This window comes from Suillus bovinus, assembly GCF_016758785.1.
Source record: "Suillus bovinus strain UH-Sbo-P2 chromosome Unknown EDB93scaffold_25, whole genome shotgun sequence".
NCBI lineage: Eukaryota > Fungi > Basidiomycota > Agaricomycetes > Boletales > Suillaceae > Suillus > Suillus bovinus.
This window is the reverse complement of record NW_024542081.1, coordinates 56,074-82,301: the sequence shown is the minus strand read 5'-3', so window position 1 is coordinate 82,301 and position 26,228 is coordinate 56,074. Positions and strand designations below refer to the sequence as shown.

At 46.8% G+C, this 26,228-nt stretch overlaps 10 protein-coding genes and 1 non-coding gene across 11 annotated transcripts; 5 read left to right on the top strand and 6 right to left on the bottom strand.

The window, feature by feature from the left end:
* Nucleotides 1–498: 498 nt before the first annotated feature.
* Nucleotides 499–2,108, bottom strand: EDB93DRAFT_1084822 (uncharacterized protein; the record flags this gene model as incomplete). The annotated part of the gene is made up of 5 exons (XM_041445858.1): nucleotides 499–738; nucleotides 804–1,311; nucleotides 1,364–1,721; nucleotides 1,783–1,864; nucleotides 1,914–2,108. 5 exons carry the CDS (start codon nucleotides 2,106–2,108, stop codon nucleotides 499–501), a joined length of 1,383 nt encoding a protein of 460 aa, XP_041307955.1.
* Nucleotides 2,109–2,211: 103 nt separating this feature from the next.
* EDB93DRAFT_t61 lies at nucleotides 2,212–2,285 on the bottom strand. The gene has a single exon. It is a non-coding gene; the product is annotated as a tRNA-Val (tRNA).
* An 857-nt stretch (nucleotides 2,286–3,142) lies between these two features.
* Nucleotides 3,143–4,053, top strand: EDB93DRAFT_1084855 (uncharacterized protein; the record flags this gene model as incomplete). The annotated part of the gene is made up of 4 exons (XM_041445862.1): nucleotides 3,143–3,318; nucleotides 3,426–3,576; nucleotides 3,629–3,888; nucleotides 3,945–4,053. 4 exons carry the CDS (start codon nucleotides 3,143–3,145, stop codon nucleotides 4,051–4,053), a joined length of 696 nt encoding a protein of 231 aa, XP_041307954.1.
* Nucleotides 4,054–5,006: 953 nt separating this feature from the next.
* EDB93DRAFT_1250100 (DUF1253-domain-containing protein) lies at nucleotides 5,007–7,498 on the bottom strand (the record flags this gene model as incomplete). Its single annotated transcript, XM_041452949.1, has 12 exons — nucleotides 5,007–5,220; nucleotides 5,279–5,377; nucleotides 5,430–5,563; nucleotides 5,615–5,686; nucleotides 5,736–5,910; nucleotides 5,938–6,023; nucleotides 6,078–6,162; nucleotides 6,215–6,652; nucleotides 6,702–6,837; nucleotides 6,890–6,944; nucleotides 7,002–7,189; nucleotides 7,240–7,498. 12 exons carry the CDS (start codon nucleotides 7,496–7,498, stop codon nucleotides 5,007–5,009), a joined length of 1,941 nt encoding a protein of 646 aa, XP_041307953.1.
* Nucleotides 7,499–7,664: 166 nt separating this feature from the next.
* EDB93DRAFT_1144154 (uncharacterized protein) lies at nucleotides 7,665–8,407 on the bottom strand. The gene has a single exon (XM_041449426.1). The coding sequence runs from the start codon at nucleotides 8,110–8,112 to the stop codon at nucleotides 7,861–7,863; it is 252 nt and encodes an 83-aa protein (XP_041307952.1). The 5' UTR covers nucleotides 8,113–8,407; the 3' UTR covers nucleotides 7,665–7,860.
* Nucleotides 8,408–9,235: 828 nt separating this feature from the next.
* EDB93DRAFT_1240455 (DNA topoisomerase) lies at nucleotides 9,236–12,556 on the top strand (the record flags this gene model as incomplete). The annotated part of the gene is made up of 12 exons (XM_041451758.1): nucleotides 9,236–9,316; nucleotides 9,373–9,737; nucleotides 9,814–9,968; nucleotides 10,019–10,259; nucleotides 10,311–10,392; nucleotides 10,456–10,592; nucleotides 10,643–10,863; nucleotides 10,910–11,101; nucleotides 11,158–11,462; nucleotides 11,512–11,803; nucleotides 11,996–12,237; nucleotides 12,296–12,556. The coding sequence occupies 12 exons, from the start codon at nucleotides 9,236–9,238 to the stop codon at nucleotides 12,554–12,556; spliced, it is 2,574 nt and encodes an 857-aa protein (XP_041307951.1).
* Nucleotides 12,557–14,382: 1,826 nt separating this feature from the next.
* Nucleotides 14,383–16,122, bottom strand: EDB93DRAFT_1084828 (uncharacterized protein; the record flags this gene model as incomplete). Its single annotated transcript, XM_041445859.1, has 9 exons — nucleotides 14,383–14,500; nucleotides 14,549–14,635; nucleotides 14,661–14,852; nucleotides 14,906–15,119; nucleotides 15,168–15,384; nucleotides 15,431–15,447; nucleotides 15,572–15,795; nucleotides 15,849–15,929; nucleotides 15,977–16,122. The coding sequence occupies 9 exons, from the start codon at nucleotides 16,120–16,122 to the stop codon at nucleotides 14,383–14,385; spliced, it is 1,296 nt and encodes a 431-aa protein (XP_041307950.1).
* Nucleotides 16,123–17,302: 1,180 nt separating this feature from the next.
* On the bottom strand, nucleotides 17,303–18,336 carry EDB93DRAFT_367949 (uncharacterized protein). The gene is made up of 4 exons (XM_041456206.1): nucleotides 18,026–18,336; nucleotides 17,862–17,962; nucleotides 17,351–17,812; nucleotide 17,303 (listed from the first exon to the last, which is right to left on the bottom strand). The coding sequence occupies exons 1-3, from the start codon at nucleotides 18,221–18,223 to the stop codon at nucleotides 17,482–17,484; spliced, it is 630 nt and encodes a 209-aa protein (XP_041307949.1). The 5' UTR covers nucleotides 18,224–18,336; the 3' UTR covers nucleotide 17,303; nucleotides 17,351–17,481.
* Nucleotides 18,337–18,347: 11 nt separating this feature from the next.
* Nucleotides 18,348–19,066, top strand: EDB93DRAFT_367429 (uncharacterized protein). The gene is made up of 2 exons (XM_041456205.1): nucleotides 18,348–18,419; nucleotides 18,481–19,066. The coding sequence occupies exons 1-2, from the start codon at nucleotides 18,388–18,390 to the stop codon at nucleotides 18,923–18,925; spliced, it is 477 nt and encodes a 158-aa protein (XP_041307948.1). The 5' UTR covers nucleotides 18,348–18,387; the 3' UTR covers nucleotides 18,926–19,066.
* A 710-nt stretch (nucleotides 19,067–19,776) lies between these two features.
* Nucleotides 19,777–20,853, top strand: EDB93DRAFT_1103716 (uncharacterized protein; the record flags this gene model as incomplete). The annotated part of the gene is made up of 4 exons (XM_041447331.1): nucleotides 19,777–19,984; nucleotides 20,021–20,035; nucleotides 20,103–20,639; nucleotides 20,672–20,853. The coding sequence occupies 4 exons, from the start codon at nucleotides 19,777–19,779 to the stop codon at nucleotides 20,851–20,853; spliced, it is 942 nt and encodes a 313-aa protein (XP_041307947.1).
* Nucleotides 20,854–22,366: 1,513 nt separating this feature from the next.
* On the top strand, nucleotides 22,367–25,316 carry EDB93DRAFT_1144096 (MFS general substrate transporter). The gene is made up of 18 exons (XM_041449425.1): nucleotides 22,367–22,662; nucleotides 22,729–23,002; nucleotides 23,062–23,078; nucleotides 23,134–23,213; nucleotides 23,265–23,293; nucleotides 23,343–23,380; nucleotides 23,430–23,505; nucleotides 23,562–23,692; nucleotides 23,753–23,774; nucleotides 23,834–23,857; nucleotides 23,906–23,936; nucleotides 23,991–24,009; nucleotides 24,061–24,104; nucleotides 24,155–24,315; nucleotides 24,366–24,749; nucleotides 24,799–24,879; nucleotides 24,933–25,070; nucleotides 25,119–25,316. The coding sequence occupies exons 2-18, from the start codon at nucleotides 22,788–22,790 to the stop codon at nucleotides 25,129–25,131; spliced, it is 1,503 nt and encodes a 500-aa protein (XP_041307946.1). The 5' UTR covers nucleotides 22,367–22,662; nucleotides 22,729–22,787; the 3' UTR covers nucleotides 25,132–25,316.
* Nucleotides 25,317–26,228: the final 912 nt, after the last annotated feature.

Sequence of the window (26,228 nt, the reverse complement as noted above, 5' to 3'; positions counted from 1 at the left end):
AGATCAAGTCCAAACAACAGCGTGTTGGACATGCCCATGGAAAACACTTGAAAGCAAAGAGTCATGATGCATTTCGATTTCTCGACAAGCTAGTACAGTTATATTGCACGAGCAAATTCCACGTCTGCCACAAATCAGCCAGCGGCGTGTCCTCATGCCAAGCCACCATCTGCCGTCCCCTGACATTCTGGCTCCTGAGCACCGTAAACAGTGCCCTAAAAACGAGGCGTTTGTTTCACTCCAGGGGTGGGCTATTGCTAACTTTGCCGTTCTCCTCAACCCTCAGGGCACCTGACGAAAATTGCAAATGCCAGCGCATATATGAGATGCCTACATTCTTCGAGCATTTCAAGTCAGAGGAGCGCGGCTTCCCGCCTCAAAATGACAGAAGGGAACGTTATTCAGTTGAAACCTAACTTAGAAGTGGATATGGTATGACCTTACTGTACCTACCAGAACATGCAATGTGCATAGAAATTTACCTTGATTGTACATGGGTTAGAAGTACGAACCAGCTCCAGCATACGTGCGTGGACTGGCACTGCTAGCAAGTCCCTCATCGCCAGACGAATTATCCTCTTCTAGAACTAGTGCTTCCGTCTGCAGACGTGAATATTGGACAGAACCAGGTCCGAATGCTGGGGAAGGAAGTGTGTAAAGCCTCGCATGCACAGCCAAAACACCTGTAGGTATCCGCGCTTGCAATTCCTGCTGCTTAGGCACAGGCTGAAATGTCAACTACCCATCATACACGAATAACAATCAGTGCGGTATCTCAAGCAATCGAAACACCTCCGACTTACCGAATCATTGATTTTCTTATAGTGTTTCAGAAATACGCACACGCTCTCCAACTCATCCGCGGCACGTCCTTTGCGTCCTCGCTTCTCGCGGTCCCGTCCTACTGCGATACCAAGCCCGCCCTCCTTCAAATCTTCAAGCTCCTTCTTTGCCCACATTAACCATGCCACTGCCTCCCCGCCCTTTTCCTGCATTCCACTCTCTCCTGCATCAACGCCAAGCCACTTATGTGCAAGCGCTGCATGAAATGCCGAGGCATCAGCAAGGTAGCGGCGCAACTCGACGCAGACTTCTGCATTGGACTCTGGATTAGAGGACGAGGAGCCTGGCGTCATAGCAAGCGTACGCGCAGAGGAGTAAAGAGACATGCATTCAAGGTGGAATTTATAGATCAGCGGGATGGAGGGGTGTGATCTAGGAAGCGGAGGTCCAGGAGATATGGTGTTATCGTATGCAGATTTGGAGAGAAACTTGCGAATTGCCAGAGTTTGCGCGTCAGCGAGTGCCATCCTAAAACATGGCACCCAACATGAGATGAGATGAAATGAGAGAGCACGCTTACTTTGCGAGGGCAGCATTAACCTCCTTCCTCAGATCGGGAGGCCTACCCGACGCACCCTCCCCAGCCTTGTCCCAATCCGACAACACCTTCTCGCTCACGTAGGTAAAGATCCCGCTTGCTCTGCATAGCATTGTTACTGCAAAATTGAGCTTCTCATCCTTCGCTTTTCTCTCGATTTCTGAAATCGCTCGATCATGCTCATAAGAACCAAGACTTGCAACCGTCACACGCGCAAAATTCGACAGCGCAAAGGCATAAGTGAGGAGTGAGAATGCAAGGTCCGCGTGCAGCGATGTAAGAGCGATTCTTGGGGACTTGTGAAATAGATGCGCAGATAGTGTCGTGCGCCAGCTGAATTCTTTGAATCTCAGGCTGGTCAGTCAATCACACAGAGGATCGAGTATCAGCATAAGACTCACGGGGTTCGGATTTCAGTTGAATGTCCCCTGATATGACACAGGTCATGATGCCATGCAAATATGGGAGGTAGTCATCGAGAACCTGAGGGATATATACTGTGCGAGCCCTGGATTGTAACGGTGATGCGCACCTTGATCAAGCGTAGATAATCCTTGTCGTCTGTGTCAGTGCGTTTGGACACTTTCAGAACACCGCGCAGGTTCGCTCGGGCCTGGGTAGCTTCAGCGATGTGACTTGCATATGCATTGGACGCCGTGGTGTCAATACAAAAGTCTCCAAAGGAGATGGCGCCGGTAGTTGGGAGCTCATAAAGATAGGTACTCATTTTGCATTCATCGGCCAGGAGAAACAAGCAAGCTAACTAAGAGTTGTGCTGAGTTGTGACTGTTCGATAAAAATAGGTGAACTACAAGGAAGAGGATAAAAGATGATCTGACCCAGGCTCGAACTGGGGACCTTCTGTGTGTTAGACAGATGCGATAACCAACTACGCCATCAGACCGATGTGGTCTATAACTCAACAAACATTTATCAACAGGGTTCTAAAATTTCTCACCAAAGCATAGCAGTGCAACTGTCATTTCTAACAACCGTTTCGAAACCTGATCAACTAGTGTTGTGGCCCAGGCCTCGGGTGTCAGGTTCAAAGTAATTCTTCGAAGCGCAGCCTTTGACACCAAAAGACCATTCATGAAAAAAAAATATATGTGAATGTATAGAAAAATCTGGGGTCAGAGGCTGTATCAGACTCCACCGCAGCACTCTGCCAGTGAGTCGTGAGAGCTATGTCACATCGGTTCTGCAGATCCTTATTCCGATGCACTGCAAGGGGCTGTCCCGCACACCACGGCCTTCGCGTTATTAATACAATGACGGTAAGTTGCTAACTAGCCATTATGGTTAGCTGTTGCACAGACGACTATTCGGATTCAAACCATCACACGATCTGAAGAGCCAATGTGCGCCGAGGGACTTCACCCCAAAGCTACACAAGTGAGGCTACGGAACGTACAGAAGTAAGCACGACAAGCATTAGTGGTGCACCTCGTGCCAGTCGCGTCGCCGAGGCAGTGAACCTCAGAAATGAACATGCTGTGGGCATCTTCTGACCAGTGATATCATCTATCCAGATATGCGGGGATATTTCGAGTTTCAACATCAAGCTCCATCATATAAATATCGGAAATCGAGCGGTCGGCTCCGTAGTTCCCGCGCAGCTTTGCATTCACTGCACTTGATCTTATCGTGCATTTCTTCAGGCTCCTCGCATCACCAACTGGTATCGGTAAACGCTTTGGTAAGTCAGACACAATGATCAGACTGTTTCCTATCACCTTCCATAACTTAGTATTAGGCACGATGAGTAGCAGCGTAGAGGGCTCGGCGAACAATGCACAACTGCAGGCCATCATCGGTCCGACCCTAGTCGGTGGTCTTTTGAGCGCTGCATTATTCGGTTGCCTTGCTTGTCAGTCCTACTTGTATTTTGCAAGATTCGCGAGTGATGGCTTTGCCCTGAAAACAATTGTAAGTCGGTCAACTGTGCAATGTATTCTTATTGATCATCTCGCACGGTTAGGTATCTGCAATCATGTACGCTTCATTTTTAACTTGGTTCCTTCGATTGATACCCGTTCTGTAGTTTGATGCAGTTAGGCCAATTTGTATGCATCATATCAACCTTGTGGGCAATGACTGTCAGCACCTATGGGGACCCATCTCAACTCGATGTCTTTCCTCTACCAACAGACATAGTCTTTATGTTGAGCGGCTCTACGGTATTCATCGTACATGTAAGTGATTTCGAATTGATATTAATTATTTAGTGCTTACGGGTGGTATCAGTCATTTTACGCATTTCGACTTTGGAAGTTGACTAGAAGCATTCTTTTTCCTGTTTTTTGCGAAATGCTCTCTATGGTCGCACAAATATCCATGTTCATTCTCGCAGCAAAATCGATTTCTATGAAGAACATCACGACTTTTATAGACAGCCACATTGTGCTGATTGCGATTTCTTGGATTTCACGCGCGTTCTGTGACATCATCACCACCGCCGGCATCACCTTGGGTTTGAAAAAAGGACGAGCCTCTGATTTTAGAGAGTAAGTATGACTATGTGTCCGATATTGCTTACCACTCCTGATTACATTTGTTGTAGCACGGTGACGACGATCGACCGGTTGATTTATTGGACACTTGGTAGGATAGGAAGCGTTTTACTTGAGTGGATGCCTTCTAATGTTACTTCTATGCAGAGACTGCTCTAGTCACTAGGTATTTACCTTGCTCATCAGATGTTTCCTTCAATGACATCTCAGCTTGATGTCCGCTGCCATAACAGCCTTGGTAAGGATTTTGCCGCCCATGTCTTCCCCAAATAAAAAATTTCTAACTAGCTTCAAGTTTATATTTAACCGACAAAACTGTGAGTGCATTTATAATGCGTCTGGCCACGACTGAAACGACGCAGTTGTGTGGTTTGGAGTGTGGTTGCTGTGGCCTAATGGTAATGATATAGAATACTTCAAATTAAAAATATTGACCCACATATTGTACAGTCGTAGGGAACTCCTTATTAGCCTCGTCAGTCGCCAAATAGATCTGATAAATGATAACGCGACAGACTTACCAACATGACACACAGGTTGAATCGGCGGTTACTCTTTCGAGAGACTCGGTTGGCCTCAAGAGGAGATGTCCAGGATCATGGTGGTTTGGTGAGCACCATCTGAACGGCTGCGCATGAATAATAATTTTGTATCAGAATACAATTAGTCTCGCAGCCAGAGCTACGCAATTACACGGAGACTCGCTGCAGAAGTTCAAGAACCGAGATGTTCGAGTTCAAGTATTAAAAGAAATGGAAGGGTCGAAAGATGAGGGGCAAAGCCTGGTTTCGAAGCCTGCAGTAGTCCATATCCGAGCATCTGTTTCAACAGATGGCGAAAGTATTTGTTGATCATGAGGCGACTCGGAGTGTACGAGAAGATGGTAGGCTGTTTAGTAGGTTCACATTCGACATGAAAATTAATAGAAGTTTTGTTTGTAAGCAGGATCCTCAGTAGACTAACTGCAACACTTTTAGACTGTATCGAAAAGAAAATGGCTAATAATGTGAGCCGATTGATATCAATTGCAAGTAAGAGAGACACGAAAAGAATGAACGCTTCGGTGTATCTTACACTTCAGGGTGGCGCAGTAAGGCGGTAGCGCTCTGAAATTACAGAAGACCTTCCAAAAGACTTTTTACACCTTTTGTCCCAACAATCCTCTCCAACCTGAACTTATCATACTTGGAATACATCACTCTTGACATTATATCAGAGGCCTCCACCCCATCATCGAGGAATGGGAAAGACAGGAATTCGGAGAAGAACTGAGGGTGTTCTGGAGGGCCGTAGAAAATGATATTGCGAATGCCTCTGATCTTGTATCTGCATATACAGGATTCGATGTGTAAAGCATAATTTCACAAATCTTTGGGCGACGTACCTGCGGTAGAAATGGAACCGCTCGCTAACGAGTAAAAATGCCTTTTTACCGGAGAAAAAACTTTCTCGTGCTCGAGAAATTTCCTGGTTGGTGGAGTATCTACGTGTAGTCAGTTGACGTCCTTGGAATTTGTTTTTTATGCGGAGCTTACTCAGATAGTACAGCGAAGCTCAGGGAAGACTGCTTCCGGAAGTAGTTGTGCACGCGTATGAAATCAAATGATGAAGGTATGAAGATCACTGTGTTGGCACTTTGTACTGCGGATTTGAGTACCCTTGGTAATAGCTTCACATGATGTAAGACGAGATAAATCTAGATCGGAGTCGCAAAACATACCTGAGTGGTGAAATAAATAAATCTCTTTTCGGGTTCGTCCCTAGGGTTCGCACAGTCGACAGGAACAAACATCTTTACATCGTCAAGGCTGAATTCATGAGGCAATTAAGAAAGCACTCACTTGGTCGATAGATTGTGGAACCTGTATGGCAGGCCATATTTTTTCGACTCTGACCTTCCCTGCAGTATTTTTGAGCGTGGTGTTGAACAGCGCCCTCAATTCTGGCATCTCAAAAGGTGACAAGAGGATGGACTGTCGAAGGTATGCAGAACTCGCGGAGACTAAGCCATCATGCCTAATGAATCGTCAAGAAGAAACCCACTGGCCGTCCAAACACCATGGCTTGATACGCGAGAAGTCCGCGTCATGGGAATCTTTTGGCAGGTTGTTCATGTTTGAAAGGACATACTGACATGCACATAATCAAACAGGAGATTAATATAAAACATGACATGGACACACCTGGACATGCTCCCAATTTTGCATTGCAAGTGCGTTCATTTGGTCTATCACCAATATCTCGATTGATGATAGAAAATCTGCGCTTCTGAAGAGATGTTACAATTGACCGTTGCATTGGTTTTGCACAATAAACGTACTTTTCTTTCTCGATTGACATCCTCAAACCGAGTGGACTTGCAAATATGATATCACAACCATAAAAATCGGCGAATAATTTGACGCTTTTCCTTGTTAGTTTAATCCCAATTCTGAAATTATCGTCGACATTGCCCTTGAACGTCTCAATATGATCTCGAGGATATGCCCCAGGTTCTGCAACTGCCAGTTTATCGACCGCGTCGGGTGGAAGAGCATACTCAGATAGGAAACGGGAGTGGTTTTCAATTTGATATGCAGGAGAGGGCGTATGTGTGGTTAATGATTCAAGCCAAGCGAATGCCGACGAACGAAACGGGAGAAGAACGAGTACGGAGGGTCGAGTAAAACCTTGATCTTGAACGTCCTCTGGAGGTGAGACTGAAGCTGCTTTCGCATGTGCAAGACGTTCATTGTTTTTCAAAACTCGTCTTCGCTTTCTGGTTTTGCTATTAACACGGCCAAGTGTAGAGGTGGAGAGCAACAAACTTTGTGATATGGTCCAGCACGTGTAATGCAACTACATCTCGTACACTTCTGTGATCCTCCAGAGAAAGCGCAGGATTATATAGATCAAGATGGGCAGACAAGATCGAGAGTAGATCATCTTGTATCTGCCTCTGATCTGGATTATACAGAGATCAATATCATGACGTGTGGTACACCACTGAGCATACCTGATGACTGCTTCGCTTGTCGCGCCTGAAATGGGCCCCTCAAACGCTCTGATATCTGGTAATAATTCCATAAATATCTCAACAACACGATATACTACAGGGTACAACATACTGCTGTTTTTTTGGCCAGTTTTTTCAATGGAGGGGTGATATCTTCGTTTCGTAAATTAAACACAGTTGGTAATTCTCCAACTTTCTCCCTTGAAGACGTCCAGCGTCGTTGATCCACAGATTCTCTTGATGCATCTGATACAAGCTCGGTATTTGGTCCATAATGCTGTTCGTATAACGAAGTGACATCTGACGGAGTACCTTTCAGTACATTTCTCTAAGCCACATTGGTAATGTACCTCGTGAATTTACTTCGTCATTTTCTTCATTACCCCCAATGACTTCGTCATCTATGCCATTGTTAGTCCTGTCGTGTAATATTGAGGGGCCTGGGTCCAAGGTAATATCTTCTGCAATCTTAACTGTCTTCCGCTTGTTCAACTTCTCGGGAGCTGGAGAATCCTCATCCCGTGTTCTCTTTCTGCTTTTCAAAGCAGATACATTTAGTAGTGTCAGGAGACGAGTCGTGGGGGTGTTGACATTCTCGCCGAGGTCCATGGTGCTGTAATTTTGAAAGTGGACACTCCTCGTCCCAGGAGGTCCGAGACTGAAAAAAAAACACGATCACATGATCAATCATGTGACTACGACGCGTTGGATTGTATCTGATCTATGCGCGGTATATACATATATTATGATGAACTCCACTTCGTTACTATTTGTACGGCTAACATGTAGGAATAATAAACTGAATGTACAGTTAATAAGGATGGAGATGATACACTGTAGGCCAACAATCGTCGTACCACCATACACTTAATTTGGGATGGGTCGAGTGGATCAAAACAGTGCGCTACGTCTGAGCCGATGCATATAAAATGCAGTGATGAGTGATCACTGATGATCTATGCAAAAACATGCTACAACCAGACAATTTCAACGAGAGGGGAGTGATAGAATAGTCCAACAAGACAATACGGCCCGGCCATTACCATTACTGTGTTGGTGAGCTTCATCCACTGAACAAATTGGTTTATAAGGCAGTGATTGCAAATTGTGAGCGTTATGTATGTCAAAAAACGAGCAGGACTCGTAGACCGTGCCATTATCATCATCTTAACTCTAGAATGGTCACTGAAATCAGGGACCGGAAGTGATACAGTCCTCACCATGATAGGGTTCTATGCAAGTGTTTCATATGAATTTGACTGAACATCGTGTCATACGATTTCAGTGTGATGATTGGCTGTCCCTGGCGCAACCATAGGGCCTTTTGGAGCCTGCGTACGTGAATATCAGAGTACCCAGCATAGTAATCAGGAAGCGAGGCAGCGGTGTGGGTATTGCAAGAAGTTATTATCAATGCGCAAGATAACCTGGATGAACCTTGTAGGGTTTGATCGATCAAAGTGGCACCATAAATATTTGCCCTGGATGTAATTATTCCTTGATGGGCTTGCAAGTTTTGGATTATTCATCCTGGCGCAGAAACTGCGGCTGTATCGGCAAGATGCATAACCAATTCACGTTGCAAACGTACGCATTTTGGTACCACTTCGAGCAAACTTCAAGATCGATTAGATTGATTCGTCGAGTTCAGTACTAGTAGCGGTACTACTGACTTTATCGATGCAGTAGGACCAAACATACTCCACTGGCTGGTGATGGGGTCACGGTTGGCCGCATCCTGGTCCGTGACATGGGACATTGCGAAGATCAAAAAGTAATCTTGAGCGCCTGTTGAAAGTATCGCAAATTTTCAATGGCCACATGGCGAGAACAATCCGTATCTGACCATGTCTTCTTGACAGGGGATGCATCTTTTTCACGGTGCTTCTTTCCATCGACTTCACGGCTCGTGATCCAGTGGATGAAACTGATCCAGGCATTTTCCCTGCATTGCCATCAAGTCAGCTGCACCTCATCCATACGACCTCTATATATCAGTCACAGCAATATTTGACTTAGCGGTGCTCAAAATGCGTTTGGATGATTGAGACATCTAATGCTTCAATGCCTTGATCTCGACGATGCTGTGCTGATGCTAGAAGTTTTGATTGGCGTTAGCACGTGCTTCGCGGAGTTCCAATTCGCGACGCGTGCTGACCGTGTCGCGTTTTGTCCGCTCAAAGTGGGGCTCGGAATGCACTACCGTTTCTCGTGAGCACGTCTGCCAATCAAAACCTGCATTTACCCCGGAAATTTCGTCCCGTTAAAAGCTAGACGACCCAGTTCGACAAATTAAGGACCAGGCTTTTCCACGCTCTTCACACAGAATCACTCTCCAACTACGGCATGCGAGTTCTTTGTGTGGCAGAGAAACCTTCCATAGCTCGTTCAATCAGCTCAATTCTCTCTGGCGGGCGTCTGGAAACAGTAAGTTTGAGCTTTTTGCGTACCACCATTCTCGAATTTATACCTCTTGCTTCCAGCGTCCAACGTCTAATAGATTTATCAAGAACTTTGATTTCGATTACCCGCAAACCAACTCACAATTTACAGTAACTGCCGTCTCTGGTCATTTGCTAGCCCACGACTTTCCAGAGGAGTACAGACAGTGGAATTCTTGTGACCCTATTACGCTGTTCGATGCACCCATTCTGTCCTCAGTACCCGCAGACAACAAGAGTATCGAACGTAATCTCTTGACTGAAGCGCGCAGAGCAGACACCCTTATGATTTGGACAGATTGTGATCGCGAAGGAGAGAACATTGGGAGCGAGATTGCTAAGGTATGCCGGAAATCACGTCCACAAATCGTTGTGAAGAGAGCTAGATTTAGTGCCATCATTCCTCAGTGAGTATCTGGTTCTCAGCCAGTTTTTTTGCTAACAGGTGTTTGTGACCCCAGGCAAATCCATCGTGCTGCTCAGCACCCCTGTCGATCTTGATGTGGCTCAAGCCCATGCTGTCGAGGCGCGCATCTTCCTTGACCTGAGAATAGGTGCCGCATTCACACGTATGCAAACTCTTACACTGCAGACACGGCTTGCCCAGTTTCGTGAAAAGAGAGAAGTTGTCTCATATGGTTCGTTCCTCACCCAGTCACTTGTCTTTCCATGACACATTTCCGAGCAGGTCCTTGTCAATTTCCGACGCTCGGGTTTGTCGTTCAAAGATACAATCAAGTCAAGTCCTTCGTTCCTGAAGACTTCTGGTACATCAACTTTTCTGTGGATCGTGATGACAAGAAGGTCGACTTTAACTGGAAAAGGGGGCACTTATTCGAACCCGATATCGTTGCTGAAATATACGAGGAGATTTTGCAGAGTCCCAGTGCTAGAGTGGTGAAGGTGACACAGAAAGATGTCAAAAAATAGTGAGTTTTCTTAGTTGTTTGAACCGCACTAGATCGGGCTGAACATCCTAGCAAACCACTCCCATTAACAACCGTAGAGCTACAGAAAGCAGGATCCAGATTATTAAGGCTTGCTCCCAAGAAGGTCCTCGATGTGAGCTGAACCGAGATCCAGGCGTTTCTTTCTTTCCAGCTAACTGTGAACATATTCTTTTAGATTGCGGAGAAACTTTACCAACAAGGCTTTTTGTCATATCCACGCACAGAAACAGACCAATATGATCCTCAGTTCAATTTCATGACACTCATCGAGAAGCAAACCGTTGATCCTGCTTGGGGAGGATTCGCCACTGGGTATGCTTCCCAGGATTTTTGTGAACGTCAGACTTATCCTACATGCTCAGCCTGCATGAGGGCAATTTTAATACTCCAAGGCGGGGTAAAAATAATGACAAGGCTCACCCACCCATCCACCCCACTGCTCATGCAGGGAACCTTGCTGGTGACGAGAAGAAGGTATACGAATTCATCACCCGGCGCTTTCTTGCAAGTTGTAGCAAGGATGCGGAAGGCAAAGAGACAATTGTGCAAGTGGATTATGGCGGTGAAGAGTTTAATGCAACCGGTTGGTACCTCTCCTGCGACTATGGCTCATGTTCACGCCCTCGTAGGATTGATTGTCCTCCAGAAAAATTACCTAGAAGTATACCCATATGACAAGTGGTCGGCAAAAGAGATACCGAACTTTCAGGAAGGAGAACAGTTTGTACCTACAGTATGCGAAGTCAAGGATGGCCAAACTTCTTCGCCGTCCCTCCTCACTGAGGCGGACTTGGTTACCCTCATGGACAAGAACGGCATCGGTGGGTATCTGCACACAACGTAATTCGCCCCAATCTGACCATCTGTGATTCTGCAGGCACTGATGCTACGATTGCCCAGCACATTCAGACGATTGTCGACCGGGAGTATGTCATCGAACGCATGGATGGTGCAACAAAACATCTCATGCCCTCAACGCTTGGGATTGGGCTTGTAGAAGGATATAATGAGATTGGTTTTGAGAGAAGCTTATCAAAGCCGCAGCTCAGGCGCGAAACAGAACGCAGCATGGTTCGAGTTTGCGAAGGCACGAAAACCAAAGCAGACATGCTCACCGAGAGCATCGAACAATATAGGGAGATGTATGTTCTCGCAAAAAGAGAGTTCGACAAGGTTGTATCTGTATGTGGTTTTGTTTATACACTGTTGTCTTGTTCACCTTGCACTTTAGAGCGTGCGCAGGTACATTGAACGTAACGCAGGGGCAAACCAGGGTGGCGGCGGTGGCAATGGTGGTGGTGGCGGCGGCGGAAGGGGTAGAGGTGCAGGTGCAGGAAGGGGTGCCGGTCGTGGAAACAATGATGATAATGATAACGACAATGGAGGTCCCCCACCGGGAGGTGCCGGCCGTGGTCGCGGTCGAGGGCGACCACGCGGACGGGGCACTGCAGCTCCAGCATCTAGAGGCCGTGGACGAGGAACTGCTAAGACCGCCCCACCTCGACCTTCCAACGATATTGATGGTATGTTAATTTACGTTATGAAAGATAAGAATTGATGTGGTTCTCTAGAATCGAATGATGATATGCCCCCGCCCCCCTCACCACCTCGTAGCCGTTCACGAGCATCCAATGGACCATCAAAGCCCAGTGCTGCTGTCTTGCGGACAAATTCTTCCGGAAGCAAACCTACATCCTTGAGGGTAATCACCTCAGCAGCTGCTCCCCGGCCTAACCCCTTGCCTTCTTCAAGCATGACGCCCGAATGTGAATGCGGTGTTCCATCTCAGCGCAAAACAGTTACACAGAAGTCAGCTCGTGAAGGCAAGGAGTTCTATGCGTGCGGAGTCGGTGAAGGATGTGGGTTTTTCAAATGGTGCGATGACGGACCGGTTGGTATGCCTGCAAATCCCATGCCGCTGGTCCCAGCCAAGCGCGCATTGGCTAGCGAACGTTCGGTGAGTTCACGTTTTGTACTCCGTCTTATCTCATACAAAGTTATGTGATCTTAATCAGGTGGACACCGTTGGACGACAATGTCAATGTCGTGAAGACGCAGCACGGCGTACTGTCACCAAAGAGGGGCCAAATAAGGGACGAATATTCTGGGGATGTTCCAAAGGAAAGGACGCCGGGTGTGATTTCTTTGAGTGGGACGATGAATTACCCAAACCTAAGAGTGCTGCTACTCCACGTCCCATGTCGTCTCGATCAGTAACCCAAAACGACTCAAATTCCAGTAGCGGAAAGTGCTTCAAGGTTCGTGTGCCCACGTAAACACAGCCTTAAGACACTAAACCTGCATGTAGTGTGATCAAGAGGGCCATTGGGCGTCTGGTGAGTAATGATAAGATTATGTGCTGTGGGGGTCGCTAAATACATGTAGCGTGTCCAAATGGTGACATGACCAGCCGCTCGAGGCCTGCAAAAGCAGCAGGATCGGCGTCTGGTGATGCGTGCTTCAAGTGTGGACAGACAGGGCATTGGACTTCTGGTATGGTGCTGTATCTCTACATGGACATCCCATTCATTTATGATATGACAGAATGTCCCGATAATGGTGGACCTGGGCCATCAAAGCGCACAAAATCTACTTCAAAAGCTTCGAAGTCTTTGTCGAGCACCACTTCCCGAGGGAGAGGTGGGAAGAGAGGTGGGAAGAGAGGGGCCTTCAAGACCAAAGGAGGAACGTTTGGCGCTCCAGATGATTTCTGAGGCTAAGCGACAAATGTGCTATAGCTTTCGAACCGCTCAAAATGGCAAACCAACTTGAATGTAGCGTTCGTACCCTTTTAGGTTTGTCAGTTACTGTACACTTTAAGACCCCATCACTGGCAAGTCGATCTGACAGGTCTTGAGGCTTAATAGCTTGAGTGATTCATCTTACTCTCAAACTTATGTCTACCCTCGGTGCTTTCTCCGTCGTCACCCTGGCACGATCTTTTCTACACCCACGAATCGCACACTGTACTAGTCAGATCCGTTGAAGTACTTGATGCGGCGTGCGTCCATCGCTAGAGGCGAAGTCATCCCTGCATTACAATCTCAAAGCTCTGTGATCATTCAACAAGGTTCGTACAAACTATGTGGCGAAGTAAATGTCAAGGCTGGAGACGATCCTGCTGGGACCTACTTTCATCATCATTATTCTGTCATAATTAAAGTCTACATCGTTTTCTCCATCCGCGAATCATTGCATCAGCGCTTGCAGCCTTTTGTACGAAACGCGCTGTAGCTCGTTCATGGCTAACTTTTGCTAGGTGGGGCAATATGTTAGTTGGTTCCGCCTTAGTCACTCTCTGCAACCCAGTCTCGAATTCTACTTAGGTGACATCGTACACTCGCACCTTTTTTGTCACCACTTCAGCGTTGCCTCCGAGCACTGCCGATATTTCTTTACCCGCAAGTCTAGAATCGTGCGATCGCCGCAGTATGCGGACACGACGAAATTCAAAGATAGAAAATCACTGCTGTGATGTCAATTCTGCGTCCTAGGCACTGACCTTTGCCCCTCGCTGCAGCTCGAGCATGCCCTTCAAGAGTCCACGTTCCTGGTCCTCAATTGCCATTGGCGTTATCGCTAGTAGGCTTGTCTAATGTCCTATCAGCGCGTTTTGGAAGCCTAGTCTGACCTTCGAGGCTCTGGAGGAGATGAAACCAAAGCATGGCACTCCGAAGGACTTTGAACAGGCCATCGAAGAAATTCGGGATTCAGATGATTCAGATCGTGTTGTCTCAACTCATTCGGAGGACCTCCATATTCACGGATGTTCAGAGAATGATTACCACGAAAGTGAGGATTTCCATTAGCCGCGCTTCACATTCCCCCACTGAAGTTAATCTTCCAGATGCTCCGCATACTGTCATCGTATATCCAAAGGTTCTACAGGGGTTGCAGTCAAAACTGTCAAGGCTGCTATCGAGTACCGTATGTCCTCTACTCTTTCTCTAGTGGCACCTGCTTAGTGGGAAGTTATCGTGGCGCAAGTCTAGCCATGCACAATCTGAAATACACATTTGTTAGCACTACTACGCGACGACAAAGTCCGAAGGTCAATAGCTGATGAAGTCACATGCGGCGCTACTCTACCACTGGAGTGTGTTCATAGAGTCTCTTCCTCTACGTCCGTGCGATCGGTAACGCGAAGGTATACCATCGGTGCGGCAAAGATCATGCTAGCGACCATTAGGAACCAAGTCGACAGGAAGATGTTCATATATCTGAAGTGGTGGTCCAGTGGTTTACTCAAAGAGGATTGAGGAACTCACAGGATTCCAGCAGCATCAGTGCTCCATGCGCTTGCCGCACCCGCTGATTGCAGGGACTTATCTGTATGGTGTTTGATCAGTATTGAACTCGAACCTACAAGGTTATGGATACGTGCAGAAGCCAGTAAACACGGCCAGCTTGGCCGGGTCGTTCGACATCGCGCCTATCAGCCAGTATGCGTATGTCTGCAACATTGAATCCAGGAAGCCATGAATTAGCATGACCCAGACATGAGCAACATATGTTTTGTCTATGATGTCGATCTTGTAAGCATCTTTGGTAGCTTCAGCGCGGGTATATGTCCTAATGAACACTTCCATTGTAGTTTAGGGCTGTGATGCCGCAGGATGACTTACTTCTGGTAGAAATATGCCCAGAGGTGGGCGGCGAAAGCCATAAAGAACACGAGGCTCCAGCCGTAGAAGGCACGAACTCTACGTCGGACCCTTTTCTGGTCAAGAATGAAGTAACCGAGGAAGACAGCTCCAAAGACCTGCGACGTATAGGACATCAAGCTATTCAGGGCCCGTGCACGGATAGTAAATATCGCGCCGTTGTAATTATTGTATTCTGTGCAACCTATCAGCAACCAACACTAATCCCAAGAACAGTACGAACCCCAGGTATAGCAGTAGTTACTGGCAAAGAACATTGGGAAGAGGAGGATAATCCAAGGGTCAGTCTTCAACGCCACGTACAGGCGGGACAACTCCGTCTTCCATGATGGGTGGCGGACCTGATTCACGCGAGTCCCGTCTGTACGAATTACTTTGTTTGGGTTTGCCATCAATAGTGGGAGGAAAACGCCGACGAGGGTCAAAATCAGGAAACCAATCTAGTTGAATATCAATCTCTGATGACAAGATTACCGAATGACATACATATGTGCTATTACCAACTTAGATTAACGAGATTAATCAGCTCAGCGTCAGATTCGTAGCCATAGTATGCTTACCGCTGTTAGTCTGATGGTGGAGGCCATGAGAACGGCTTCTCATTCACAAATGTAATATATGTATCACTCACGGTACTCTTGAAACTGGTTCCAAATGCTACAGCAGAACCCATGATCCCTCCAAGATTGAAGATTGTCCAAAAGATAGAGATGAACATGCCCTTCTGAGCCTCCGTGGGGTATGCCATCATCAAAGAACCTTGCGCGGTCCAAAGCAAAGCTGCACAGATACCAAGGATGGCACCGGCCGCGAGAACAAAAGCACCCGCGTCAGGACGGATGTTGATAACACTGTAGTGCAACGTTTCAGTGACATTACAGGATCGATGTACAAGTCATCATACAGGAACGCGGAAATATACAACGAGTAGCCCAAAGTTCCAAGTATTAGAGACCACCGAGGACCAATGACATTGTTAATGGAACTGCAACGACATCAGTCACCATGGCCTCATCGACGACCTTGACTCACCCGGAGAATAATCCAAAAAATGCAAAAGTCGCATACAACATCGCGCTAGCATTAGCCTGGACCTTACTGTTGACTTGGCCTCCACCACCAAGACCAGTCAGCGCAATGAAGATGCCGGGGCCCAGGAAACACACAAATCCCAACATTGACACTTGGGTGATGGGATGGTAGTAGTACCTCCTCCATCCCATCGGCTGCTCGAAGAGCTCGGCGTGTGGATGAACAGACTCCTTGGTGCTGCCAAGTTTGTCGATCTCTACGTGTAACTCGGACATAGTATTTGGAAGACGAGGTTACGATGGTTCAATATCAGAAGGAATAGCTACCTTCAACTTATATGGTTACTAAGGGCTCAAATGAACAGCAAGCATGCCGAATTCCGGAGGTAAGATGTAGTACATGCCACCTCAGACAGCACTTCTTGGGGCTATTAAAAGTCTCTCAGACCCCATTATATGTTAAAGTTATGGGCGGAGTATTCAGCGAGAGCCGAAGATCCGGAGGCGCTGCGGAGGAAGCAAGGTATATTTGGTCTATAATCAGATCATCCACGAGGCTGGGTCTCTTGGATCCATGTAACCCTAACATAATAGTGGGTTCTGAGAGACATTTAATAGTCCTGAGAAGTGCTGCCTGAGGTGGCCCACAACCCATCCGAAACCCAAGATTGCCCAACTGATATATGTGAAATATGCCCTTCTGACCTTCAGTAGTGTACGCCATCATCAGAGGCCCCTGCGAGATCCAAGGTAAGACACAAAAGATGACATTGGCCACCACAACAAAGCGCTTGAACGCGCACCAGAATGGATGCTAACAGCACTGAGACGAAATGCTTCAGTAAAATTACAGGATCAACTAATGAGTCGTCTTACAGGAACGAGGCAATGTACAACGAGTGGCGCGAAGTTACAAACATGAAAGTCTGTCAGGAGCAACTACGACATTAGCCGCCACAGGCAAAAACGATAGCATAGTAGAGATCAACCTAAAAATGCAAAAGTCGAGTGCAGAATCGCGCGAGGGTTAACTTAAACAGCAGCATTGACCTGGCCGCGAAGATAAGTAAGCGCAACGAATTATATACCTAGGGATCAAGTTAATGTCAACACCTGGATGATGAGGCGGTTTCCTCCATCTCGTCGGACAGTCAAAAAGTCTGTGCGTGTGTAAAAACAGAGTTCGTGCTGTTGCAGGAGATGCAGTAGCGACCACTAGCACCTAAGGATGGAGAATAAGATCGTGCTGACGACCGATTATCGCCCGCACATGTCAATGACAACTCAGGTGTCGTACAAGATATTCCGATCAGACAGGTACGACGATCCTTCCTTGTTTTAGTACAGAACGAAAGTTGAAAAAATTCACACTCACATTCGACTAGTATTTTGCGTGACATTAGCGTAAGTGTGTTCACGTTTCATCTTCTCTTGGAGGATACGAGCTGAAGTCTATCCTCATCGCGACCTGCGGCTCGAATGGCTTCCTTGTCTTGTCCTGTCATCTCAGTCCGCAAATGCAACTGTAAGGGGACCTTGCTTGGGGTGCCACGGAGTGATGGCATTGACTTGCAACATCCCTTGAAGCTTCTCTCCAACAGCCTTGTCGTAGAAATACAATCCAGCGAAGTCAAGAATGTTACTGAGTTCCATTGCAATGTCAATACGCGCGATGAATGGCACATTGAATCCGATCCGGGTATTGTCGAACAGCCAGTCGAAGACGATACCAAATTTGAGGAACGTCATGAGCAACGGGTTTGCACTGAACATTTGTATGAATTTGAGTACCCCCAAGGAGCGTTCAACCTCGCGGCATGTCGGTTTGTGGGTAGACCTATCATCGAGTGAGGGCTCAATGTGTTTCAAGCATGAGCAGCACTCACCAATTTTTCTTTTGACACTGTACACACGTCAGCCATTCAGTTTTCGGTTTCATCCCAATGAGAGATCCCACCTCTTTTGAGCAATACCAGACGCTCTTACACTAAAAAGCGGTTTGTGACACTGGATAAACGGCTGCGACAGTATTCAGAAATTTGACCACCACCTTTGTGCATTTCAAAGGTTTCTCCAATTTCGTTTGACATTGCGTGCATTGTAAGCCGAATTTCTTCTGGTTTGCTTTGAGAAATTTACTGGAAGTTGCTACCTGAGCGCGGAAATGATTGTCCCTCTCTGGATGAATCACATATTCGATATGGACGGTATTTGAAGCCGAGGAGTTGTTGTTTGTGTCAGCACTCATGTTCTCGTGATTACGGTGGGTGGTGAAGAGTTCAACGTTCAACGTTGAACGCTAATACTACTAGTAATAGCAGTGGCGCAAAGTGACTTTTTGAAGATGGATTATGAGCTGAGAGCTCCTTACTAAATTCACACGATTTACTAACTTCGCATTTATCGACCTGCATGGAAGAAATTTCTTTGTTTCGAACGAGGAGGTGAGCACTCGAGCTCTTTGCTGCAATGTCTAATACGCTAATCACTCTCTGCTCGTCGCAGATCGTTGGCTCTTTCAAAACCTGCCACTCCCTTTACACCAAACAGACCTATGAGAGTGATATTAATTTGTACACGCTCTCGACATTTGCCCTTTCTTTGGTGGTCGACCTTCTTGTTCTTGTTGAACTTGCGAGCGAACTTTTCCGAGTCACCAAGGCTAAAGATATTAGTCTACCATATGGAAAGCTTCAATGCCAGATCGACCAGCGGTTGCAACCGAGGGAGACATCGTCAGCGCAAGAGGTGTATCCTACGATTCCATTGCAGAAACGACAATGATTCATTTTACCGAATTCTCTATGCCCGGCCAGCTTGTCTTCCTGTACAAGGAGTAGCAGAGGCATGCGCAGGCTGGTACAGGCGCTCCGCTTCCTTTTGCAACAGAGGCTACTGTTCGATACCTCAGCGTCGATGTCTGATTCCCGTTTCCTCCCAGTATAGGTAATGAGGAATTTTTTTCGTACGTCTCGTGGGGATCTACCCATAGCGAACAGGACGAAGGATAATTTTTATGATGGGGCATTTCCGAACGTGTCACTCCTGCTCAACAACATCTGGGACAATGAGTGTATCCCAGGGCTGGCAGTCAAACAGTGACGGGCGACTTTTTAACGCGCGTTCTTTGAGTCCATCTGAAGAGAAGCGTTTTTTGCGACCTTATCCAGGAGAGCGTCGAGATCGGAGGAAGCAGTCGGCTGGTCATCACCCAACCTCCCATCTACAGTATCATATCCAAATTACCGCTATCGCCTCGCCTGATCCAAAGCAAGATGCCAACTTCTGGCTGTGGGATGGTGTAGCCCTCGTACTCCCCCGGCTAGAATTCACGAATTTTACCCTGACAATGTGTGGGTTTGCACAAGATCTCGCAATACAACAGGAAAACAGTCTGAGCCATACCAGTTTTTGATCGACCATCCCCAGAGTCAGTTTGTATGCGATTGCAAGGCAATGGCATCGGACAGTGACAAAGATGACTGAGCGACGAGCAACATGCTGCAGACATAACAAATATATCGTTACTAGGATGTAGGATTTTGTGACAAATTTGCTGTTTACAGAAGCTACTGTTATCGCCTCCCCATATTAAACATCATGAGTCCGTCTGACTCCGTCATAAACGGAGGCCCTTTGCATCAGACTATTTCAGACAGCAAAGATTATTTTTGCCGCTCAAGGAGCTTCCTTTGAACCGAATGATGGCGCGATCAATACTTGTGCGCTAAATGACACTCCAGTCTCAAGGCCTATCTGCAAGACCTCAGGTGCACGGTTTTGAGCTTTGAGACTCTCAGCATGTGGTTAAACAGTGTTCGAGAGTTCATCCTCAATTATTCCTGGCTATCGACACCCATCATTGCAGCAATTGGATGGTTCCAAACCTGGGTTATCGCTTCTATTTTTCTTTCCATGGGAAAATCCAACGAGATTGTTGAAGCCATTGAAGAGTCACGACTACAGAGTTCCTTCGTGAGATATTATAATGAACACAGAGAAGACCCAGGTGTGTCGGAAACGTCCACTTGTAATTATGTCGCAGAGCAAAGGTATACGGGTAAGTGGTTGCATCCATGAAGTTCCTGTTCGAGGCGTTCAAGTCGATGGTGCCCTATCGGATTCAGGTCTAGCAAAGCGCACAGTACTTGCTGCATGGCTTGCAGATCATTCCACCGCAACTCCTAAAAAGGCCGTCGGCGTAATGTCGATGGATCCAGGGCTCAGCACACAGCTTTTTGATCTTTATCACTCCGTCTGCAATGCGGGCTACCTTGCATACCTATCATTCCTCATTCAAATCGTCGGCTCTCTCTACGGTATCGTGACAGTCTCGATCATTTGGGCAGATGATGCGCATCTCGAACAACAAGCTTATGGCGTCCAACTGCAACAACAACTCGCCGCCCTCACTATCAACCGCGGGATGTGGTCCATTGCAGCTCTTGGCGCATTCTTCCCGTGGGCACCTCTTCACGCTCTCTACTTTACGACGGCTATTGCTGTTGCACTAGAATTCCTCTTCGCTACCAGGGGATTCCTCATTGGCTGGCATATGAGCATACTTCCTGGTATCCTCCGTTTCTTTGTTGTTTTTTTCGTGGCTGCTTCCAAGCGCGGAGGCGCTGACACTAATATTCGGTATGATATTGCCCTTTTTGTTTGTCAGTTCTGCATTCATCCATATCTCCTACAGGCATTATCGCAATGAAGATGGAGGTTTCATTCATCTCCGCCAAGGTGATCATCTTCGGACTCCCGGCACTGTGGTTAATGATCGGGCCCTTGCTCATCATCGGGGCATCGTTGGGATCGCACTTTGGCATGTTGAATTGTCTTGTCGCAGATTCTACTAGTAGCTTGTGCGCTACAGCTTAAGCGAACAGGCGTTTAGTCAGGAAGACATTGAAAGGTGCAAGTGTCTTGCCGTTTCTTGTCCTGCTTTACATCTCGGTATGATTTTCCTCACCCCAATTAAGCTGGAATTTTTTGGACATGATGAACTGCTATATATCAGTCTCCTGGATGTGCACATTAGCGATCTGAGAATGGAAGGACAACAGTAGTTTATTTACCCTCGGTTTGAGGGAAGAGAAATCACAAACATACCCAATTGACCGAGGTCGGTCCAGCGTCGGTCCAGTCTGGGTACCGGCCATAAGACGAGCAAGATCGGCAAGGGGAGTTTGTGTAAAGCGCAACAGCTCCATCAGGATTAAGTATGGCTTCATCAATGATCAACGCAATCGTGTGCTGAAACCGTTCATACTTCGCATAAGCACCATACGTCCCATCCGCACATCTTGACCCACAACCTTTGAAACGGCTCGGATTAGTTCTCATACTTTCCAGTTGGTTAGAATGAGATAGAATCTGATAGATTCACTCTGAGGAGGCGAGTTCCGTCATCTGTTTCGGTAAGTTCCGCTCCTATTTCGTGTGCTACATGACTTCACCAGCTGTATTCTCCGCTAGCAGTCCCTTGTGCCATGTTCACTGATTAGACATATAAATGCCTCGAATCTCGACAGAAGTGATGCCTGAAAGTGAAAATTTGCCCGAGTGGCTGCCAAACTAAGCACTGTACCGTAGCAAGCATGACTGGCCCTCCATTGGCAAATCGGCGAATTCATGTAATCCATCGATCTCATCATGACGATAGATCCGAGCCGTGGTAGGCAAATTCAGGATCTTGCCAATAAGACTCCCGGTGGAAGTTGGATGACTTTCCGTAGGCCAAATAATTCAGAATGAAATATTTCGGAGTCCCAAAAACATTTTCGGTGGCGATAAATGTCCTTAATGGACAATCCACTTGTCGATGCAGATGGGTCCTAGCTACAGCCCTACTGCTGGGATGCAGGCAACTCGACAACACCGCACTGACACCGTTTCGGTGGGAGCCTAAGGGTGTGGGATTGTTTGCAGTAAAATCGAGATTTGAATGTAAAGGACCCTGGTTTGGTAACAGTGGAACGTACGTGAGTGCGCTGGCATAAAATGCAGGGATCACGAGTGCGCCGACACTACTATGTAGTAAATCCAGGGATATCAAGGAAAAAATTGAGTAGGATTGATCATTGGTTGAAGGGAGATGCTGTGACGGATTGGGCTAGATTGGTGGCAGCGTGCTTAGGTACTAGCGCTACTTTAGCAGGTGTGCACGGTGTACAATGTACATGTCGCACAGAGCACTACTAAGTATAGCCCATCTGAAAAGTTCGTTATTTAGCAAAAGGTTCAAAAGTTAAAACGCACCGTTGCATCCGAAGTGGCAAGTACCGCAGGGTTGAGACGGCGTAGTGCCAAAAATGGAAGGAAGTTCGGGAAATCTTTTGTGTATTCCGTTTGCAAATTCGCTGGAAATGAACCTAATATGGCAGTACTAGTCCTCACATCAGTGGCACAATTTACGTCGCCGCCCTGCAGGCTGGCAGCCCTCCTGCGGAATTTCAGCTGGTCGGAATTTTGTGGATGTAGGTGTCCCATAACTATCACAGAGTTATGGCCCCTCAGTATTGACTTTATTCACCATCTATGATGAAGCGGTGTTTTCCAGTTCGCGGACCCGGGGTTCAGTCCAACCGCCAAACCGAAGAGGCTTCGGACCGAAATGCATATTTGACATTGGCTACCCTGAATCCTGAATTATAGTCTGGTCGAATCCGAGTCTCCGAATAGCCAAGGGTCGGTCCAGAATTGATAACGTTATGTTTCTGTCTTAAGCTTTTCTTCTTGCACTGGTAACTCCAGTACCACCATACTGACCGCTCACTCAAGTTTTTTGGACGAGATTTATCTCGACTTTCCAAATGTCAAGCCACTCATTTAACCAGTCATTCCTTTCAATTACTTTAACACAGGGTAGCACAGACTCGCTGCGTAAGGGCGACATCGAGACGAACCTTCAATTAGAGGAAAAACAAATTACCGAGGAGCTCAATCCAAAAGAAAGAGCACGCATCCTGCGTAAGCTCGATTGGCATTTGTTACCATTTGTGTCACTATTATACATGTTGTCATTCTTGTGAGTCTGTCAAACGCCTGCCTTGTCTAGTGTTGCTTCATATTTTATGCTGTCTCCAGGGACCGGGCCAATGTTGGTAAGCAGTGGGATACACAGATCATACTTTCTATTCATAACATCGCCACTGGCAGGAAACGCGAAAGTCGCCGGCATGTCTAAAGATTTGCATTTGATCGGCTTCAGGTACAACATTGCTGCGGCCGTCTTCTTTGTGCGTGGTACACCATACTCACTCCACTCAATACTTACTTGCCTCCTCTAGACACTTTATAGCTTTGCTGAGGTTCCTTCGTATGTCTTAACATCAAGAATAACATGTCCATTCTCAATGTTTATGTAGGAATATCGCGCTGAAGCTATTCAGACCATCACGTTGGAGTACGTTTACCTCAACCTTGTTTTCCCCACCGCCTAATATTTCGTCAAGTACCGGTTATCATGATGGCTTGGGGTCTCGTGATGACCCTTATGTGTCTCGTCGATTCATTTCGATCTCTTGTCATGTGCGTAGAGTTTATCCACGTGGTGAAAACAGGTTCATTGAACTATGCCACGGTAGAGCTCGACTATTTCTAGGCTTGACAGAAGCAGGTTTATTCCCTGGAGTGACCTACTACATCTCTCTCTGGTACCCACGATCTGAACAGTCCAAGCGCATCGCGATATTCTTTTCTGCAGCAACAGTCGCAGGTAAGTAACAATTCGTTAAGCGTCGATTCCATGTATATTTACATTTTCTTTGGTTGTTAGGTGCTTTTGGTGGACTCCTTGCGTGAGTCTTCAAATTTCTCGATTAACCTGCTACCAGGCTTGACCTTCTCCTTCATACAGGTATGGTATCGAGCATCTGGAAGGGTAAGCAATATATTGTCATTGACAGTCCATCATTGATTTGTTGATTAGCATCGGAGGATTACATGGTTGGCAATGGATTGTATGTTTGCATGTTTTCAGGTCAAGTTGTCACTCATTTCGCGTATACACCTAGTTCTTATTAGAGGGTGTTGGTGAGTCTGCTGGGTCTCAAAGCGGCAATACAGATGTTCATTTTCGATTAGCCACCCTTCTCGTAGCATGTTCCTCGTTTTTCTTCATGCACGATGTGGGTTCGCGCATCTGTCATGTCTTTCACTGATCATTTAGACCTCTTAGTATCCCGAGACGGCTAAGTTTTTGACCGAGACTGAGAGGGCATACGTGATAGATATGCTCAAGCAGGATGCGAATAATCTCGCAACACACTACCATATTCGATTTGTCTTGCAGGCCATGAAAGATTACAAGACTTACGTTCAAGCTTTTATCTACATGGGGTACTTCGTGCTTAATTATTTCTCATTGATGAAACTGAGTCCTTTATTAGGTTGCTCGTCCCTGTTTATGCCATTGCTCTCTTTACGCCGACTATCATCAATGAGCTCGGCTATTCCACTACCCATTCTCAGTTGCTCTCAGCCCCACCATTCATTGCAGGATGTATTGCTACGATTTTAGTTGGGATCTATTCCGACAAGTACCAAATTCGCGGCCCATTTATCATTGGTGGCGCCCTCGTAGCTATTGTAGGATATATCCTGCTTTATAGTGATGGGCGAGCAGGCACGTCGTATACCGGAGCCTGTCTAGCTGCTATCGGTGTCTATCCAACAATCGCAGTCGATCTTGCTTGGGCAGGCTCAAATGCAGGAGGCGACTTAAAGCGTGGAGTTGTGATAGCGATGGTCATTGGCCTTGGAAACCTGGGAGGGTACGTCATGTCATCGCAGATATACGTCGTCCGCTCAACCCTGTCTTAGTATCTGCTCTTCATTCGTCTACATTGATCCGCCGAACTTCCACATTGGGCATGGTACTATCATGGGATTTCTTTTTCTCTCGTATGCCATCTCGTTTTTGGAACTGTATTATTGATGACCAGTTTCTGTTTTAGAATTTTGCTGAGCTTGTTCGCTATGTGGGACTATAGGAGGCTTAATAAAAAGAAGGAAGCGCAGTGTAAGGCGGAAGGTCTTAGTGACAGCAGGAAACATGAATTTAGGGATATGGGCGATGCCAGTCCGTTGTTCAGGTGAGATTCATAGCTTATTCACGACCTTCGCTGATCTGAGTGCGTAAGATATTCCATATAAAAAACATGCGCCTACCCAAGCTGTCTTTCAACATCATTTGATCGTAGATCCCAATTAATCCTAAGTTAAACAATACATTTATATAAATTAAGAACCGTGATATTACACCATAGCTACCTCGTCGAACATTTCACAAGGCTGGCACCTTCTGCGCTTTGCTCAAAACCGCTTGTCTCTATCATCAACCCGTACATTCCTGTCTTGGCAGCTGCAATGGACCACATCCCGCGGTTGATAGTGGGGGCGGCGAGTTGTTGTTGCAGTTGGCCGCCAAGCTTGTTGTTGGAGATGCGCATCATCTGCCCAAATGATCGAGACTGTCACGATACCGTAGAGAGAACCGACGATTTGAGTGAGGAATGATAGGTATGCAAGGTAGCCTGGCACATTGTCAGGGTAAAATTCGTGAATTCTAGCCTGGGGAGTACGATGGCTATACCATACCACAACCGGAAGTTGGCATCTTGCTTTGGATCAGGCGAGGCGATAGCGGTAATTTGGATATGATGTTGTAGATGGGAGGTTGGGTGATGACCAGGCAACTGCTTCCTCCGATCTCGACGCTCTCTTGGGTAAGGTTGCAAAAAACGCTTCTCTTCAGACGGACTCGGAGGACGTGCATTAAAAAGTCGCCCGTCAATGTTTTGACTGCAAGCCCTGCGATACGCTCATTGTCCCGGATGTTGCTGGGCAGGAGTAACACGTTCGGAAATGCCCCATCATAAAGGTTGTCCTTTGTCCTGTTCGCTATCGGTGGATCCCCACAAGACGTACGAAAAAAATCTAACAGTATCCTCATCACCTATACTGGGAGGAAACGGGAATCAGACATCGACGCCGAGGTATCGTACAGTAGTAGCCTCTGTCGCAAAAGGAAGTGGAGCACCTGTACCAGCCTGCGCATGCCTCCGCTACTCCTGAAGAGAAGCTGGTCGGGCATAGAGAATTCGGTGAAATGAATCATTGTCGTTTCTGCAATGGAGCCGTAGGATACACCTCTTGCGCTGACAATGTCTCCCTCGGTTGCAACCGCTGGTCGATCTGGCATTGAAGCTTTCCATATGGTAGACTAATATCTGTAGCCTTAGCGACTCGGA